This window comes from Lissotriton vulgaris, chromosome 6 (genome assembly GCF_964263255.1).
Source record: "Lissotriton vulgaris chromosome 6, aLisVul1.2, whole genome shotgun sequence".
NCBI lineage: Eukaryota > Metazoa > Chordata > Amphibia > Caudata > Salamandridae > Lissotriton > Lissotriton vulgaris.
Genome location: NC_141694.1, coordinates 1,494,205,097 through 1,494,226,223, shown reverse-complemented (window position 1 = coordinate 1,494,226,223; position 21,127 = coordinate 1,494,205,097). Strand labels below are relative to the sequence as shown.

Genomic DNA, 21,127 nt, shown 5'->3' with positions numbered 1-21,127 from the left:
CACCATACAGCCATTTGATTGCTAGATTGCAGGACATAGTTTTCGATTCTGGGGAGAGTCAAGCTCCCTTTTGGCACTTGTGACTTTATACCATTAAGGTTTGGCGACTATACCAACCTCTGCATCATATGTTTTCAGCAACAACACAGTCTTACACATTAACAATAAAAGGGGATATGGGCAGAGCACTAATTTGGCAAAGAAAACAATGTATGGTTGTAATGGGATACGTGCAGCTTACTATATAGTTTATTTGGTGAGCTGCATGACTCATGAATGGAGAAGAAGGAGAGGGATGTGGAATTCACACAGAACTACAGTGTTGAGAGACATGCTGACTCTCCACAAAATGGTACAAAAGGGGGTGGTGATGGACGGAGCATCTGAACCAATCAAACACTCACACCCAGTCAACAGATCTGGGTTTAATCCATCACCGTTCTTTAGCCCACTCTGCCACCCCAGTTCAGACATGGCCATATGCAAATCAGTCTGACCCTGTGCCGCACGGGAACAGTCCAGCCAGAACTGCAAAGCCATGCCTTCCCTGGACCGGATTCAAGCTTCCTTGGACCGGTTTCTGGCATTACAGCCGTCTTCAGCCAGACTTGCTTGAATCCAGTGGCAAAGTGAGCAAGGGACTCACGTCTGAGCATACCCTGCCAACTTATGGCAAACAAAGCGGTACAAAAGGGGGTGGTGATGGACGGAACATCTGGACCAATTAAACACTCACACCCAGTCAACAGATCTGGGTTTAATCCATCACCGTTCTTTATCCCACTCTGCCACCCCAGTTCAGACATGGCCATATGCAAATCAGTCTGACCCTGTGCCTCATGGGAACAGTCCAGCCCGAACTGCCAAGCCATGCCTTCCCTGGACCGGATTCAAGCTTCCTAGGACCGGTTTCTGGCATTACAGCCGTCTTCAGCCAGGCTTGCTTGAATCCATTGGCAAAGCGAGCAAGGGACTCACGTTTGAACATACCCTGCCAACTTATGGCGAACAAAGCAGTACAAAAGGGGGTGGTGATGGACAGAGCATCTGAACCAATCAAACACTCACACCCAGTCAACAGATCTGGGTTTAATCCATCACCGTTCTTTAGCCCACTCTGCCACCCCAGTTCAGACATGGCCATATGCAAATCAGTCTGACCCTGTGCCTCATGGGAACAGTCCAGCCCGAACTGCCAAGCCATGCTTTCCCTGGACCGAATTCAACCTTCCTAGGACCAGTTTCTGGCATTACAGCCGCCTTCAGCCAGGCTTGCTTGAATCCAGTGGCAAAGTGAGCAAGGGACTCGTGTCTGAGCATACCCTGCCAACTTATGGCAAACAAAGCGGTACAAAAGGGGGTGGTGATGGACGGAGCATCTGAACCAATCAAACACTCACACCCAGTCAACAGATCTGGGTTTAATCCATCACCGTTGTTTAGCGCACTCTGCCACCCCAGTTCAGACATGGCCATATGCAAATCAGTCTGACCCTGTGCCTCATTGGAACAGTCCAGCCCGAAGCTTGAATCCAGTCCAGGGAAGGCATGGCTTGGCAATTCGGGCTGGACTGTTCACATATAGTTTCGACATTGTGATGCTGAATTTAGTAAACACGACATTATACTTATGTATAATTTATTTTTACAGACCCTTTTTAACTTCATGTGACAGTATGTTTTTACCTATATAAAATTCTTTATAGTTTTAGTATATGTACACCAGGCTCATTTATTGCATTTTCTACTATTTTTTTATTTATCTGGGAAAAATAATCATAACAATGTTCTAACTTAATAAGGAATATTTCCACAGCGCTGGCATGCCTAATTAATATTGTGCATCAGTGTTCATGCAGAAGAACCATCTGCCATTATGGGTTGGCAGGACACTTAATATGTATGCTACCTCCTACTCTAACCATCGGGACAAGGAAGTGTTCACACACTCCTTTGCAATAGCCAATTGGACCTGTTTCCCTTGCCTTCTTCTCTATATTTCAGTTTTCTCCACATGTATTTCTCCTAGGTTGCTCTTGTCCACGATACAATCCATTTGTTATTCCTGTGAAACACCGTATGAAAATGAATGTCAGTAGCTAAACTACAATTGATATCATCTCGCAGACTCAAACACGTTTCAGACAGACTGGTGCCTTATGTTTCCTCGTCTTGTGCCACCAAAATCATTTTTATAGAAGGTATAATTTTTCTTTTTAAGTGACAATGCTCCATTCATTTTAGCATGATAAACTAAGTAGCTTGTTATATTTGTATAGTTATGAAAACACCAAGGTGGTAGAATCCTCCAACAAGTTTCTTTTTCATTCATAATTGTACATCTATCACCTTTCGAAAAGAACACAAGGAAAAACATAAAGAGATCTAAAAGGACACAACTCTTAATAAAAGTAGAAGCCAAGGTAAGAATGGATAACATAGACTAGAAAGACATTTTAGATGTTGCTACTTTTTTTTTATAATAAGAAAGTGTTAATGGCGTTACAAAAATATATGACATGTAAGTGAATTTGCAACAGAGAACAAATGTGAACATTATATGCAGTAGCATGCTTTTATTAACATTCACTCAGATTTAGTGCACATATATTCCCTACCTTTAGAGGTAGATGACAAAGTTGCTCGTTTAATGGCATATGTTTTTAGGCATCTTTCAAACATATCATCCCATAGACCAACCACTCCATCCTTTCCTCCAGATACGAATCCCTGCAGAAAATAGAATGGTTATTTTCAGAATATGTTTGAGCTTCATAGCTAGATGAAGAGCCACAGCAGTGTATAACTCCCTTCTACTTATTAATTAATCCTGGTATAGTCTTAAACTGACCTCAGCCACAGCATCAAGGGATGGAAATCCTACATGGCTGCCTTGGTTTAGTTGATTTACAATGATTTGAAAGTAGTTATGAGTCAAAAATAAAGACATTTACCGAACATGACTCTCACAGCATCTGCTAACATAAAAACAGTACCTTTATTCACCATTTTCTTTTTGGCATTGCTATTCAAAAACAGACATGCGGACATTTGTTATCCTATCTGTAATACATTCAGATTACATTTGTGTTACATACATTCAAAATGTTTCATTAGGGCCTCAACTCAGGTGTTTTCACTTCCAACGCATGACATACTATAAGTACTGAGTGTGAGATCCACCAAGAGTAAACCGTGCCTAATCAATAAGAGCAATGAATAAAGACAAGAGAACCTAATCAATAACAAATGAATAATCAGAAACATGAAAACGTTTTTTCTGATTGACCCTCAAAAACACCCATGCAAAAGGTCCATTTAAAATGATTTTGTGTTGATTGATCACAGCCGGGATAGGTTGTTTGAAAACTATTTTTCATGTTTCTTTTTGTCATATGGGGAGAAATGTTGTATCTTCCTTCTATAAGAGAGTCGAAGATGGGTTGGAGATGCTTTGTTTTTCTTCGAGGAGGTGGGGAGATGTCATGTTGTGAGGACACTAGTACCCCTACAATGCAGAGTCGCCCCAGGTCCACAGCCAGGACCCTGGGTACCCTTTCCTGCCCCAGACACTGTACAAAAAGTGTAGGGAGAAGCAGGACTTTCCAGTACAGGATTGAGCAGCAACAACAGGGCTGGAGATGAGCTTGCAGAGACATTGAGAAACAACTGAAGAAGAAAGGGTATGAATTAGAAAGAATAGATTAGCAGAGTACTTGCATCCGTGTAGTCATTTACCTACAAATCCTGTCACTACAACACTACACAGACAAGTGTCAAGAGACGAACCAGAGGGCCGAACGAAGTGCAATGGCAGCACATTTGGACAGAGTTATGGGGTCAAACGTCTTAAGAGAGAAAGCGCAGGAGATGACAAAGAAAGTGGAGACCCTTTGGGAGGTAGATTATATTCTTCTTTTTCTACTGCAGAGTGATCTTTTGCCTGAGCTGGAGATGGAGAGAGGGAGAGAGGGAGAGAGAGAATCACATTAACTTTTGGGAGGAGTGTAAAGGGTCTGTAAGACGGTGAGGCTAGATAAGTCAAACAATCCTAAATAGTTATTTCGTAATGTTGTCTAATCATACAAATTAAGTACTGTAACAGATTCTTTTTGCATCCTTGATAGCAAAGGTATGCACATGTTTTTTTCAGATTTATACAGAAGGCTTGGCTCAAGAGAGTAATCTCTTCTCCACACCCTATCTAGACTACGGTATACAACGTTTACAACGCGCGCGGTACAACGAAGTACCATTACCACGCAGTTATAACAACGAAAGTTGTTACAACGAATTGCGCTGGGTGGCGCTCAAGGATAATAAATCCTTTAATTTACTATCCCAACACCTTCCCTACTATCGACGGGGACTAGTGTTGGAATAGTAAATTATATTTTTTAAATTTGCGCCCCCCCAACGCAAGTCGTTGTAACGACTTGCGTTGTTACAACCGCGTTGTAATGGCACTTTGTTGTACCGCGCGCCTGGTAGTGACATACATCCCTAGACTACAGACTTCTGATTTCAAATTCCATCTACCTTTCTTGGTCCTTTGCCACTGTTGTGATGGCTTCTGATGCTTTCAACTAGTGGAGAAGTGTGGCTCAATGATTAGAGAGGCAGACCCTGATGCAGAGGTCTAGCCCGGGACCAGGGTTCAATTCCCCGCCTCGGCGGGTCTTGGGCTCAAAATTCCACGGCCCTAATCATTCTCGCCTCGGTGCCTATTCCAATCATGGAGCCCCACTCTGCAACTCTGGGCAATAGCTTGCTTAATCTCCACAACGGCCCCCACAACAGTAAGGATGCCTGGCCTCCACCTTCGGGGTGCCCAGGAGTGGACGCCTCACAGGGAAAGCCAGGATGGGTTCCACAGTGGTATTCGTACAAGCGCCTTGAGACCCTTGCGGGTGAGTAGTGCGCTATACAAGTATCAATTTACAATTACAGTGGTGTTTGGAAAAGGGGGAAGAAATCAGTAACTGCTGCCTTCCTGTGGGAAGTATTCCTGTGGTGGTCGATGGTTAACAGCCACTTCCGACCTTCAATGTTCTCCATTCTTGAGGTCTTTTTGCTATTTTTTTTGTATGTGTTGCTCTTTTGTTATCAAAAGTACAACTCAATAAATTGTCAGGTATCATATTAGCATATTGTCCTTGTTCAGCACCCTATATTTTGTCACAACATCTACTCCTCATCCACTTTTCATACAGACATAAAGGTGGACAGGACCAACATGGACAAGCTACAAGCCTGGAGATCCTGCCAGCCTGTCGTAGCTTGCGACCCTTCTTGGGGGCAGATGGTGCTGCCAGTGTCCGTTGCACTGAAGTGCCCTAAAGTTATACAGGTCTCCCTCCACTGGGCCAGTGATGGAACTTATGGGTCACTTTCACAAGGCTTAAAGTGACCCGTGTACGCCGGCACAGTAGACTATTTGAAAACGATTCCTTACCTTGGATCAGAATGTGGGTTCAGGTCCATCCATGAACCAGCACTTCTCAGGTGGTTGTAGTCATGACTCATGTTCACACAAGCGTCACAGATCCTGAGGTCGAGAGGCCATGCTCTACTATTAACTAAGTGACTAATGACTATCCAGGCAGGAGCCCTTCAGCCTCGTAAGATCAACAACGCAGCTCAATGAAGCTTGCGCCCCAAAGCTTTACTACTATTGGTTGCAGTACTCTGCCCCATCTGTCACTGGCAGTAGTGTGAGCCACACCTACCGTCCAGGAGGCAGATATGAGCTATACAGCAGCAAGGCAGAGGATGGGATGATGCAACTTTATGTAAAGATGCGTGGCAACTTTGTGCTCTTGTGATAATGCCGAAAATTATGTTAAAAATATATAACTTTAACCCTAAATGTGTGACACTTGGCAGGGCAGTTCTCAAAGCTTTACAAATTAACAAGTATATAAGACTATTGTCTTCTGGAATGGGTCATAGAGGAAAACTGGCACATGTTTTGTTTTTAGGGCAGCTTTCTTTTGGCATGACCCATAGTTTGTGAGCTGGAACAAGCATACTTGGCTTCTGTTCGATGCTCAGGTCACAAAGCTTAAACAATTCCTGAGTATCTAAAAAAAGCATGATGGTCCACCCTTTCAAAAACAAAAGCACATTTTCTACTTTGGGATATATCTTTAGGAACGCCAATGACTAATTTCAAATTACTGAGCCCCGTGAATGAGATAGGCAGTCAGGGATACTGCCTACTCACTTTAAGAGGAGCCAAGAAAGACAGCTAAGCTAAATGCATAGGGAATTCCTCCTGTTGGTAAGTCAGCAGAACCCATCTTTAATAAAAAAGATAAACAATTGGTGAGCTAGCGTTACACTGATAAGAAAAGGCAAAGGCAATATGTACCGCTGTGGCACATCACATAAGAAAAGTAATCTTAAAACAAAATGGTGAAAGCAATGACTTGTAAACAGATGGGAAAGATGGAATCTAGTCAAATGCAAGTGGGTCTCCAAGTTTGCCTCCTTAAAATAAGTGGATTAACAATCCATGGCAAACACTGTCAAAGCTGAAAGTTCTCATGCTATCACTGCACAGACACCACTGCCACAATACAGACATCTTCCAAAAGATAGACATGAACGAACTACATACATTGAAGAACAAAGAAGCCCACTTCAAAGAAAAGTATACAGAACATAAGTGATTCTATTAAACTTTTAAGCTGCAGAGAGATTAGCCACTCTAGCAATTTTCCAACATAGAGCAAGTCTCCAAATCAAACAAAAACTCATTTGTTTCACAATTTGCTGTTTTAAGATCAGGGTGTCAACTGCCCTCTTGAAACATCTCAAGACTAATTAGAATTTATTGGGGGCTAAGAAATGCAGAACATTTCTTTTCAGGAAAGAAGGAACAAAGACCTAGGAAGCCAGTACAATAGTTCTTTTTGACTAACAGGTGACAATGGGAGAAGGAAAGTGGTAGCAAAGTACTAAGCGAAGGGCATTGTGAAGTAATTAATGAACATTTACGGATACATGATCAATGGGCACTCATATATTTGTGATTATTGGTTAATAAAATTGCATTATTATATAAATAGCGTTGGTGCAGGAAAAGGTGGCCAAAGCATCATAGATGATATGATCTGAAAGAACAATTGTGAAGGGGGAAGCTTTTTAGAGCAGTACTGATTATCTTCCGGGTGAAGTAGTATCAAGTGCTCTTTTTGACTGATACATGATCTGCAAGCTCTGAAATTAACTCTGTAAAAATTATTATAAGCTTTCAGATACGATCAACATCAAGGTTTCTACTTAACATATTTTTGTTTTCCTTTCTCTAGCTTGCTATTAACTAGGCAGAACAGATACGTTTTAAAGGAACTAATTTTATAGATGCAAGTAAATCAAGAGTTTGTAATATATTGGTATTTACAGCAGATACATGGTAGAATAGGGAGCAACAGACAGAAGGCAAGATATAGAGTTAAGAGAAGCCCTGTTGTTTTAGGTTACCTGAAACCCTTGTTGGGCAAACAAGGACTTCCTCTCAAGCAACTATAGTTTAGGTTTAGCCGCCTTGCGATAGAAGACAATAAAGTAAAGTGGTAAATTTGACACTGGCTCCTATAATCCCTATCTTGAATTAGCTTTGAAAGCGACTTCTGGCAATGATGGAAGTAACAAAAAGAGGTAGTTTGTCAATTGGAATGTGTGACCATCCCATTAGGGTCAGAGAATGTAGTTTGACAAATTATGCACACTTGGATATTAAAAGACAAAGTTGTGGTACGAGACTTGCTTTTTCATTGACAAAGGGCCACATATTTGAATTGTCCATTACGTGATATCCTTACGACCAGCACATCTACCATATTATCAGTCTATATGGAGGGCGAACTCACATAGGCAGCTGCCCACTAAGGGATGTTTTGGACTGCTCCAAATTGGTCATGATTGCAGTTTTTACTCTTGATCAGACACTCTAAGACTTTTAAAAACTATTTTAAGCATTTTAAGCTTTTGTCATTTGCTAACATCACTTAGTTTCCAGAGGAAATGTGTTTTCATTGCTGACTGTTGAACAGATAGTATCACATCTTCCCTAAGTGGGTCATTATTTGTTGTGAAAAAAATAAAAAGCCTACAGGCTGAAATAAAATGGCCAGTAAAAACAAGTCTCACAAGACGCTGCGTTGTTTAAATACAACAAATGTATACAAATAGATCATACTGTGTACAAGAGATATTCACTTGCCACTCTACACATTTCTCACAGTCCTGCCCTTCTGAACAGTGTGATGAATTGACATACCTTGTCTAAGGCATGCATAGCAAATACAGGTCCATCGTGGGCTTTCACGGTTTTAATGAGAATGACATCTTTCCAAATGTAAACATCGCCTGTGGCGGCTCCAGAGAAAACAAGATCTTCTGTCCTCCCATAAGCCACACACATCATGGTTTCCAGCTTTCCAACATTGCCAAAGGTTCCACGTTTGGGTGTCAATCCACCACCTTGACAAAAGAATATAATTATTTGTGTTGAAGCAATAACATACAGAACATTCAAAAGCATCTACCCCTCCACCCCCGCAAAAATATTGATTCTGTCTAAGTGTTTATGGTTTAAATGTATTTGATTGTCATTCTCTCGTTTAACAACATGCACTATTACTGTCTAAGTTTTTTATGTATAATCCGATAATTTCAGTTATACCTAAATGTTCTCTGCATCAGAAATCTCAACCTGTCATCACGATAGATTGCTGATAGTACATGTCCACTGAGGACTTCAAATTAAGATCTACTTTTAACCTCAGGATTTAGGACTCCCCTCACCGCCCGCAAAACACAGAGAGAATATGTGTTAATGAGATACTTAGTCGAATGGGTTCTAGTGGACATAGTGGACATCCCAGGTTTTAGATTAATTTCATGATAATATTAATTTATATCAAATTTAAAACACAGCACGTCAAAATAAAAAAAATGGAATGGTGCAGAATTGAAAAACGTAGATATACAAAAATAGTGCATACACCTACAGAAAGGAAAATGTACTAAAGCAAAATCAAATTACATCAATGGTAAGTGGCATGACACTCATCCTGACCAAATAAAACAAGAAAATATGCAGCATCACTTTTTCTTTCCCAAACAATAAATACTAGCTTTGCTTCGAGCCTCCAAAGGAGATATGGATGTGTAAGTACTTTACCAATTACAAATGGTATTCATAGTTGATGTGGTGGCTGGTGAACTTTAAAAGCAGTGGGCAATAAATAGTTAAGTCAAGCAGCGCTAAGGGAGCACATAGAAACTACAGTCATCCCAAACCCCAAACCAAAAATGCAAACACACTGTCGGTCTTTCTCTTTTCCTCCCTCCACCCCACGCATCCACACACTGGAAAAGTAGGTAGGTTCTCTTTTATAGAAACGTTTGAAAAAGATAACCCTATCTTATATATTTTGTAGGAAAATGTTTTCACAGAAAGTGTGTAAAACATCATAGGTTTTCCCTAGTAATTGCCATGGGGTAATTGTCTTCTAGTTGTTCAGTGGTTAATATCTGCGCCGGTGGTTGCAGGTGGGGCCCATCAGCACTCACCTTTGGGGTCAGGCACTTATTTTTCCTCATCAGATTTTCACCCTGAGCAAGAGAGTGGAAAACACAAAAGAGGGAAAGGAGGAGGAAGAGAAAAACTGAAAAACAGCCACTAAGGGAGAAAGTAGAAAACTGCAAGAGTGAGATAAGGGGCTAGGGAGTGTCTGGTACTGGATGAAAGCGGGATGAGGGCAGTGCTTAATGTGAGCTTAATTTGAGCCTGTGGTTTCGGGTGCTTGGTACCAGCACTTAATTGTCAACACCAGCACTTTGTCAGCTGCCATTTGATGGTGCTGATTGAGCAATTAAAAGATGAGAAGAACTACAGTTTAATAATTCAACATACATTAAAAACAACTGAAACCATCTGCCCAAGCCATTCTTATAGCTTTGGGGTGCTTGGACAGTCTGAAATGTCACACTTGCAGCAGTGTGATGGCTAGTAATTGTGTAGGTACTGTCATTGGCAATGGATGGTGCAAGCTTTGGTTGTCTCCCGACAAGGAACTTTTTTTTTTTTTTTTTTTTTTACAAATTAAGAACCAGATGTGGGGGAAACAAGACTACACAGTCTCGGTATTAAGCACTCAAGACATTCAATACGTTTGGGCCCCAACACGTATTCTTTCAAGAATTAAGCAATGCAATAGTTCATGGGCGGCAAAAAACTAACAATTATCCACTGTGGCTTTTAGGCTTTCTTCTCAAGAACAAATTAGTTGTAAATATATTTTCAATTTTTTAACATGACTGGAAATCCAAATCTATATGGAAAGGGGGGGATCGAAAATGTAAAATTGAACAAAATATGAGCTATCCTTCAGGTCAGAAGAATCTTACTAATTCACAGAGTTGAGCTCCTACAAGATCAGGGCTCAGACAAGAGGTAAAATAACCACCAAAGTACCAAAACAGTTCCCTCTATCACAAAGCAAACAATGTCATATCAGCTATAATACACTCAAATGTCACCTTGAAAAGGTTTATAATTGCTCTCTTTGTGTATCAAAATGTCATATTTTCATTCTCAAGTAATTGGATCCCTGACTAAAACATTTCCTTTTTAATTTCCTGAAAATAGGCTCATTTCTCTCACAAACACCATGTTAATGTTTAGTTTAAAAAATACACGTGATCACAAACACCAGCTTGTAATTTTCTTTCACTACACCAATCATTCCTCACAAGCAATTTTTTTATTTTAGCAAACCAATTAATTTGCCTGTAATTATGACCCTGGTGGTACTGATGGTGATGCTTGTAGACTGGCCATCAGGGCAAGTAGGCCCAACTAGACATGGCTTCACTACACTGCTCTGCCACAAGGTCTGAGCAAAGGGGGGTTTGAACAAATGAGCAAGGGTGGTCCAGCATAGTTGATATCAGAAAATTCTGCTTCTTCAATGGCGAGGCTCGCATGCAAGTTTAATAACTCACAGCCAGAGCTTAGCCACATGGTGCACTATGAGTGCCACAGGAATCATGTCATGCATCTTCACTGGGAGTTTGCTTCTCATCCGGCCAGCACTGCAATGCCTACTGGTCCCCCAAAGGGTCACTTTAGTGGAGATCTTATTGTGGTTTAATGCCGTATGGTGAAGGGTGCATGTATGAGGGAGTCTCAAATGTGTAGGTGACCGTGAATGTGAAAGTGAGTGAGTTAAAACTGTCTAGGAGATATCTAATCATTTTAATGTAACAATTGCCTTGTCCTGATGGCCAGTCTACCAGCATCATCAGAACCAACAGGTTCAAAATTAGAGGTAAATGAATTGGTTTACTAAAATAAAAAATTGCATCTGAGGAATAATTGGTGTGAGGGCAACAAGAAGTTGTTCTTAATTTCTCTCTTAGGCTCTCTGAACACAACCTAGTTTTCTTGAGCTTTCCTTTCTGTGGCTCTAGGATCAGTACCCCCTTTTTTTTAAATTGACTTACATTTAGGGAGCATAGTTACTGGACCTTTATCCGGTCCTAATCCCCATCTCTCTTTTTTTGGTTTTGCATAAATTGAAACCATCATCACTCATGACTAAAATACTCATGGGGCGTTAAAAATATGATGAAAAACCTTTATTTTGATAAGAATTTAGATGGAGACATAGGCTTCTACGATCAATGATAAAACAACTTTGATGTGAAAGCAACTTTCTAAGAAATAATTCCACAGTACCTGCTTGCTGCCAAAATTTGATATGTTTCATCCCAACAGTTACTAGTTTGTCAGCATGATGAGGACTACATTTCACCACGAAGATTTTATCTTTATGACCTCTGTAAAGACAAAAACAAGTACACATATGAAAAAGGAGAAAGCACATCTAAATCAGAAAGATGGGTGCAATTGATTTCTGATATTCCAGAGTCCTACAATAACAGGCCTAATTTATCTAAATATTCCCTATGCGTTGTCTTTGGCAATGCAGTTTAAGAACTTTGTATCAAATGGCAATATAGCTCACATATTCTCGATTTCACAGTCCCACCTTATCACTCATCACACCGGTTAGACCATCTTCTTATTAAAGTATAAAGTATGAATGAACCCAATATATCCATAAAAAACCACAGCAAAATTACAAATGTTAAAACTTATCCCATTGATTTGAATCACGGAGAAAGGCATGACAAACTCAATCCCCTTCTTAATGGCCAGGATTGCATATAAAATGGTGATAATAAAAAAAAGCCACTCGCATGTCGAAGATGGGGCCAACTGTTCCTACCTAGACTCTCAAATACTATTCCTTGCACTTTACCAGAGGGTGAAATCTGCCATTAGGGTGAAGTATGGTAAAATATAGAAATGCTACAGATCCATTAACTCAACTTTGAATTTAATATTTAATTTACATATGTTAAATTTAATGAACATAATTTTTTTAAGATTTATGAAAAAAATCCCACCTAAAGTAATTTTTTATTTATTTATTAAATATTAAAATTATAAAAAGCTATGTGTTATCATTAATTCATATCTATTTTGAAAACATATATAATATTTCAGCATTCAATTTAATTTATATATTTAAAAAAAGTTGAAATAAGTTAATTTAGTATAATATTATTTTCCATGGGGTTCTGTTTTAAGTACCTGCCACCGTTTTTGTCTATTGGAGGGTGTTGCCGAATCAGTGGTTGGCCATGTTTTCACCCCGTATCGGGGCTGAAGATATGTAAGTTTACACTTTTTGGGTCCTTTACACTTGTAAATGGTAAAAAGCCAACAGTAGTAAAAGCAGTAAAATTGCTCAAAAGTGTAAGATTTGCTCATGTGTAAGTTTACATTTGTGAAAAGGCCCCTCAATGTTTAGGCCCTAATGGCCAATGCTCATTTGTCTTATCAGGACAGAAATACAACAGCCAGACCACCCTTGTTTCTTGCCACTTCTAAGGTATACAGAGGCAGCAGCTGGATAGCCTTAACTACATTGAAACTTCAAGTCCCATGACAGGGGGATGACATTGCAGTGGAGGTGAAAGGTATGCTTGAGAACATGCATGGCATAGTGCAATCAGTCGCAAGGCTGGCGGACATGGCCCCGAAACATTCCCAAAACAAGGCCAAGAAATGATCACTCAAGATATCAGTGCGTGAGGTGGCCAATGCCACTGTCATACTCAGAAGATGCACAGTCAGAATACACAAAAATCTTTATAGGCCAACCCAAGCCTAGCATATTACTTACTGAAGAGGCTTCAGACAGGCTGAAGAGCTTAAGGCGGAGTCCAATTACAATGCGGCTATCTATGAGGAGAGTTACTCAGCAAGTCACCATCAATGGCAGCCGCGGCTGCTGCAGGTAAGAGTGGTGGTGCCCGGTGGAGGGATTTCGATGGACGATGATGAGGGAAAATTAAATAAACAATTAATTTTCCCTTGTCATCGTCCGAAGAAATCCCCAACACCGGACCTCACCGTTCTTACCTGCAGTGGCCACGGCTGATAACTGGGGTGTTCTGAGCCTCACTGAGCCACACACTGTGGTTGACATTAGTGATATGATAGATATATTGACTTATTTTTCAGCTTCAGAAACGTTAGCCTACTTTTGGTGAAGGCTGAAATTTCATGCAACAAAATAGATCCGTCCTGGGATATGCTATGCTCACACTAGCTATTTACTGCTGGGTAATCTTTTTTTTTAATGATACTCTCCAATCCAATCCAATAGGTTATCACTTAGAGGAACATAAGTGCCACTGGCAATAGCATAACAAATACATTCACAGCTATCCGGTGTCTGCAGTGTGCACACAACCAAGAAGCAGAAACTAATCACAGCACTTAAAGCATTCCAGCACATAAGGAAGAGAGAAAACAGTGAAAGAAGGTGTTTACTTACAGGAGGACATCTTGGAAGGTTAGGTATGCAACAGTTCATATTCTAAGCGATAACATCCATGATTTGAGGGCCTAAATATCGGAAGCTGTTACTGTGATATATGTAATTCTGGTGCATACAAACGGTATGGGAGTGACTGTTCCTATGAAGCACAGCATGAAAATGAATGAAGGACTCGGATTTCTTGCAAGCATTCCAGTACACATTCCAGTACACATTCCAGTACACATTCCAGTACACGCACTATCGGCAAAAGAAAAAAACATAAGGGAGGTTTAATGGTCCATAGCTGTACTCTAGATTAATTTTCAACAACCAGTGCGGTCTGCAGTCTTTATTTATCAATCTTCCCTAGCAAGGCCCTCATTTCTGACACAGACCACCTATGAATAAGTGGCATATCTGACAGACAGAAAAATTGGACGAAAGTAGTTACAGTTTTATTAAATTAACAAAAGCCCAGTTTCACATGGTTCTGTCAGTGTCTAATATGTAAAGATACACATTTCTCATACCTTGTAGTTGCTATCTTTTCTCCTTTTCTCCAGTCCCACAGCACAATAGTGTGATTGTCATCTAACCCAACAGAAGCCAAACACTTTCCATCCGCTGAAACATGAAAAACATATAAAGTCGTATTCATTATTTCATGTAAGATGGCTGTTACAGCACAAGGAACATACTTGCATGGAAGTTACACTGTTGCAGTCAACCAATCTAAAAGAATAACACAAGGAATTAGACATGTGCCAATTGGGCCAGAAAGGTCTGTACTAACATTCATGACATTTGTGATGACAAAGGTATATTCCCTACTGTGAGTCAGAGCTTAATGAGCTGTCCCTACATGTTCTGACATGTTAACAGGTAGGATTGTCCTTCAGGAAGGGGCCAAACTTTTTCTCTGGGGTCCGCAGAAACCAATCAACACTGCACTTTAAAAAGGTGAGAAGCCAGGGGCCCAAACAAGCAGGCCTCTTGGTTCTAGATCTGCTCCAGAAAGGTACCCTCATTACGCCTTCCTGACTCTCTGTATACACATGGATAAGCAGTGCAGGCATAGCTCAAGGCAAAGTGGTGGTCTAGGCCAAGTCTCAGTACACTACCACACAATTACAACAAGTGCTGTAAAGATATCAATGCCAATCCTAACTTGAGGATACACAACTCTTTAATATAAAACTCAAGAATATATAAATATATTTACAGTATAAAAGGTAGGTTACATCATAGAAATTACACAACACATTGAAACGTGTCAAAAAGATAGTAGCGAAAGAAGGACCCCTGAATATGCAAGCTATATAATGGTTGCAATCCCTAGATGATGAGAATGTCAGAAAAAATTCTACACCAAAAAGCTCAATACCAGCACAATGCAATTACAAAACCACTAAAAGGATCAAGTGCTATTCACAAACAATATAGGATAATGATCAGAGGCTGGCCACATACAATAAGTACACTTACAAATTCAAAAATCTTTCTGTCAAAATTACTACTTTTTTATTAGTGGGGTCTGTGGTGTTGTGGGTCCTAGGCCCACATGCTAGATAAAGGAAGGACGGGTCACAAGCATGTGCACTCGAGCCCTTTTATTGACAGGGTCACATTACCAATGACACCTGTTTTGGATGGGTGTGAGGTGGGTGTAAGGCCATCCCTCGGGGAGTGGCGGGAAAACAGCTACGTGTTAGAACACACGTATGTGCTCAGCAACACAGTACATTCCTTCTATACTTTATTGAAAAACAAAACAAAGTCCAAACTGTAAGAATGAGAACAGATTAGACACCTCTGAGTCTCAGCCTCAAGAGGCAGTCCGCAGGGCAGAACTGGACAAATAGACAGGTGCAGCGGGGAGCACCAGGCATCACTGCATACATCCATACTTTAACCAAATTACTCTAGGCACAAACACTGTGCAGGTGGAGTCCGGATCCTTTGACAGCATGTTCGTGGGGTTAAAGTCCACCCATGCAATGTTGGTCGATCCTGTCTGCTCTCGCCGTGATGCGGTTGGTGTCAAAAGTTCAAACTTGGGGTGCATCAGGAGCATGGGTGGAGGTGCGCTGCAGAGCTTACTCTTGGGGTGTCCTGACTCCGTGAAGGACAACTATTAGGACTGGGATGGGATCGACAATATTTTTACGTCTTCCTCTGAGACCCGGTGCATCCCGGGACTTGGCGGTGCAGCAGCTTCCATACCATCTTTTGTGCAGGAATCCCTTTGAAGCCCTTTCCAATGCGTCGCCACGGGACCACATGGATTGTGCTGAGCTGCATGTGGGCTGCATGTGGGCCGCATGCGGGCCCATGCAGGCTCACCAACAGAGACACAGCCAAATAATTTGTGGTAGGCAACATATGGTCGGGTGTGCTCACCCACAGGACCCAGGTGCAGGCGGGGCCAGCAGATAGTCTCTGGACAATTGGTCGCCCACAGTGCCAGGACTGCCTTCTTGGTCTCATGAAAGTTTGTGAGTGTAAGGCTCCACCCTGGTAGTGAGATGCTCCGTCGGTGGCAAGGGTGATATACATGGCATGATGACGCTGTTGCCATTAGACAAACTGTACAATAGGTGACTAGGGCTTGCAGGGAGTACAGCTTGCAGGGACCTCGCATCCACATAGTTCGGTGTGTTTGCTGGTGCTGTTCTTCACCTTTGGCGTGTGCGGTTGCTAGCGGGAATGCCATCTTCATCAAGCATTTACTTAATTTTCACCTAATTATTTGGATAGAATCAACACAAAAATAATGGTGGACAGTGTTTTTATTATCACTGCACCAAAAAAAACCTACATTGGTTATGCATTCGCTAGTATAGTACACCAAATTCAAGTGCGCCCACAGAGGAAGGGGGAAGGAGTGCAAGGGAAGGGGTGTATTTCAATTAGTTAACATCACTAATCAAAAAAATCATTAAGCACAAATCCACAACTGAAACCATCATTATCATTGATCCATATGTAGGAGATCAAGAAAAAACACATGTTAAACAGAACATATCACATGAGACAGAAACTCCCGTGATGATTATTATTATCAATCTTGGGTTAAGGAGTTCGTATGAGTAGATGATGGTCTACGTTTCGACCCAAAGGTGTAGGAAGAAGTGGGGCTGTGTCCTGACAAGGCAGGTAGAAAGGCCGCTGGTTCCAGGTAGACACGCGCTGACGCTGGCTCCGCTCTGACCGACCACGGATAGCGGTCGGATGTGCCTGATCCACTATTGGGACGCACAGGCCACGGAGGTTTCAACTACTTTCAAGGAGACGCGCTGTGACTGCTCCCTCCATGAGAGTGTTTCGCAATCCCCTTCGGACGAACGCCTGGGGTATTTGAGAAATACGAACATAATGAACATATCCTGCCTTGACATCAAGACGGGGTGATCTACACCTTATTATTAATAAGACACCACTAATAGTAACCGGAACGGGGCCCCGCCTGGAGACGCAACACGCCCAGCGGGCCTGTGGCCTTTCTACCTGCCTTGTCAGGACACAGCCCCACTTCTTCCTTCACCCCCCCCCTCACGTCCTGATGAAGACCCGCGAGTAAGGATCCATTGTCCTACACCTTTGGGTCGAAACGTAGACCATCATCTACTCATACGAACTCCTTAACCCAAGATTGATAATAATAATCATCACGGGAGTTTCTGTCTCATGTGATATGTTCTGTTTAACATGTGTTTTTTCTTGATCTCCTACATATGGATCAATGATAATGATGGTTTCAGTTGTGGATTTGTGCTTAATGATTTTTTTGATTAGTGATGTTAACTAATTGAAATACACCCCTTCCCTTGCACTCCTTCCCCCTTCCTCTGTGGGCGCACTTGAATTTTGTGTACTATACTAGCGAATGCATAACCAATGTAGGTTTTTTTTGGTGCAGTGATAATAAAAACACTGTCCACCATTATTTTTGTGTTGATTCTATCCAAATAATTAGGTGAAAATTAAGTATTTGTTGTGTGTTTGGTCTGGGACCCCTTCATATATCTCAACGTATTACCCAGGTCCCACTGACCACATGGGTCGAACCCCTCTATTTACAACATCTTCATCAAGCAGCCAGAGTTCTGGACAGTCGCACTGGGCAGCGTGGGGTAGATACGCAGCTCGCGCTTGCAGGCAGCTTACTTTCGGTTCTCCCGGTGGGCTGTGCCCAGTGACATCGTTGTACCTCATGGCTTGCTTGTGTCGGTGGGTGCACTCTCTGGTAGTGGCACGAGTCCTGAGTCTTCTCACTTTTGATCACTTCTTCTGCACATCTGTGGTCGTCAAGTTCTTCAGTGTGACAAGTCTGGTCACACATCCTTTTTCAGTGTGACAGTTCTTGATACACACTTGTCTCCTTTATCAGTTCTTGCTTGTAATGTGGCATCCTGCCACGCATCACACATGTTCTCTTCTTTTGTTGTGTGCCAGGCCACATGTCTTTGGTTCTCTTCACATGGACCTCTTGCCAGTCCCATGTTGTTCATAGGACTATGCATCTTCTCCCGTCATGGACCTCTCACAGGTCCTGTCCACTATGTAAGACTGGGCGTCTACTCCTCTTCTTGTTGCGCTGGTGGCAGCTTGCCACTAGAAGGGCGTGAGACACGCCTCATGAATCTAATTGGTCAATGGGCGGATCAGTCTTTATTCAGTGTGGCGGCACCCCATGACTAGTCTGGCCGCTGCGGGAGGTGCTACTTGCAGTTGGGGTGTAAACAGTCTCCTACCTGCATTCAGGCCACACTGGGCCTTTCCTCCCCTCTTCTCTCTGGGGAGCACGGATTGTGCTGCAATAGTGTCATAGGGTGGATGGCAGACAGCCTTTGTCTTTTCCTTGGTGGGGAGTACTGCCTCCTCCTGGCATTAACTGTGGCGTCTCTTTTGCAGGTACCTGGCAAGCAATCCGGCTCTTCCTTGACATACATAAAATCTCTTCAAGGATGCTCTCTGCTGGCACCCTGTATGCCTGCGTCTTCACTCGTGCAGTGGGAATAGTTGCCACCAGGGGCACACAATGCTCTCCTCCTCTTTTCAGAGAGAGACAGTCCGTTTCTCCTCCCTTGCGGAGGCAGCACGTGGTGGAGGCCGTTCACCACCAGGGGGCATGCAGCACTCTCTCTGCCAGTCTTGGCTACAGTCTTCTCCACAGCATGACAGATGGCAGAGTGGCTCAGTTTCTGTGGAGTAATGTGGCTGCACAACTGGCTTGTGTTGATAATGTTTGCACTGACATTCTTCCAATGGCAGCCATTCGGGGCAGAGGCATGAGCCTTGAGCCTCCCACCCAGACCCCTCACCCTTGCTGATTATGCCACTGCAGGCAGTACATATATGTGCAGTGGGCCTCACTCTCAGTCTCTGCTGCTTAGGTTGATGTCGCGGGCAATGCAGACTCTTATTGATGCAGGGTGGCTTGTACATATCATGAGTGTTTGTTCTGCTGCCATAGAGCTTTCGCTTTATTGTCTAGCACCAATTCAATCCATTCCACTGATGCACACACTGCCCCTTTTAGACACATGGACCTGGGCAGTCACAGCTCTCCAACCGCAATGTGCGGAAATAGTGGTCAGTCGCCTGGTGGTGCTGCTGCAACACTTCTGCTGGGCACTCTCTCTCGGTGCTTTCCCCATAGGGAATCAGGGATGCTACTGCCTGGGCACACTGGAGGACATGGACATTTCAGCATGGTCAAAAGCAGGGCTTACTCCCTCACAGGCGGGTATCTCCATCACCAGCTGAATGCCAGGATACATCGCAGCACGATCCCTGCTGTACCACCGATGTCACGTCATGGTGCAGATAGATCAGCTGCTGGTCTCGCGTCCTCCTTCACTTGCCAGCAGATGATAGTCGGGGGCGCAGTAGGTGGCAGGCAGCTGGCATGCATGGCGCCACTCTCCAGGTCGCTGTGCCTCTCTGGTTCTCAGAAAGTATGTGTTGCAGAGGGTACAGACCTGCGAGGTCAGTTTATAGCAGGTGGCAGCTTCTATGGGTTAGGGGTTTATATGCGTGTCTCACTGGGGACTTGTCTCTACATTGTTGAGAGGTACTCCTGCCCTCTTCTCTCGCCGGGACAGATGACGGCAGGGTCCGGCAGCCTACGGACTTGTTATTCCTGGAGGTCAAGGCGCGTTCTTTGTTGGCGTCTTACCAATAGTGCTGCTTTTCGCTTCTTTCACTTGTCCGCCCTCACACCGGATAGATGGCAGCAGTCACAGTGAGGGATTGGAGGGGAACAGTCTCTGTTCTCTCCTGCTACTCCTTCTCTCAGGCTGCAGCGACAATGCTAATCCTGATATCCTCCTCAATCGCGGAGAAAAACTGCGAGGCAGCAAGGCATGGGTCAGAATCTTCGTCGCCAATGTGGTGTAGTGGGCTCCAGGCACACATGCTAGATTAATGAAGGATACAGACACCAGAGTAACAGTACTATATCTGGGCACAATCACATTCACCGTGGCCCTTTTATTGACAGGGTCACCTGATCGGTGACGCCTGCATTGGATGGGTGTGAGGAGGGGGTAAGACCAGCCCTCGGTGAATGGCAGGACAACAGCTCCATGTTAGAACACACATATGTGTCCAGCAGGACACTACAGTGTTGAGCATCAGTATAGAAGGGCCAAGGAGAACACCAGGGTTTCTGGCAGGGCTGTGAAGTCAGGGAAGTGGACTGAGAAAGGAAGAGCAGGAGTCACAGAGGAGGAGGGAAAGTACAGGAAACTCTCATTCATGAGTTCAACATCCAGTGACACACGGCTGTGGTACAATCCGATATCCGTTCCTGGCGGTGTGAGGAAAATGACAAGAAATCAGAGTCATCCACACAGAGTGGTGAGTGAAGTCAAATGAATAGATGATGTCATCAAGTGATGTGAAAACATGAGGGCACCGAAGATTCCGCAGATTCTTGATTTCCTGGGGTTATTTATTTTTTAGGTCTGGCTTACAGCCCAGGTCAGATAAAGAGCTTTAAAAAGCACTTCTGTGAGGAGGGCTTTGGCTACATCCAAATTATCATTTGCCTTTCTACAGGTGTTTGATTGGTTTGATTGTGCAAAAGGTGTGTGCTTCCACTGAAAAGAAGGCTGTTATTGCACAGTTTGCCTAGTGGGAAAGATTATGCTCAATACAGTAGGCCTGGATGGCTATGATGACAAAATGGTGATATCATCATCTCGAAA

General features: G+C 42.8%; 1 protein-coding gene across 1 annotated transcript in view; it reads right to left on the bottom strand.

Moving 5' to 3' along the window:
* The window catches only part of EML6 (EMAP like 6), a 748,837-nt gene that overhangs the window by 235,314 nt on the left and 492,396 nt on the right, over positions 1-21,127 (bottom strand). The window contains exons 16-19 of the mRNA XM_086927650.1: positions 14,444-14,537; positions 11,756-11,856; positions 8,288-8,490; positions 2,619-2,730 (exon numbers count right to left, since the gene is read on the bottom strand). Of these exons, the coding sequence (XP_086783776.1) occupies positions 2,619-2,730; positions 8,288-8,490; positions 11,756-11,856; positions 14,444-14,537 (510 nt within the window). The remainder of the gene's footprint in view (positions 1-2,618; positions 2,731-8,287; positions 8,491-11,755; positions 11,857-14,443; positions 14,538-21,127) is intronic.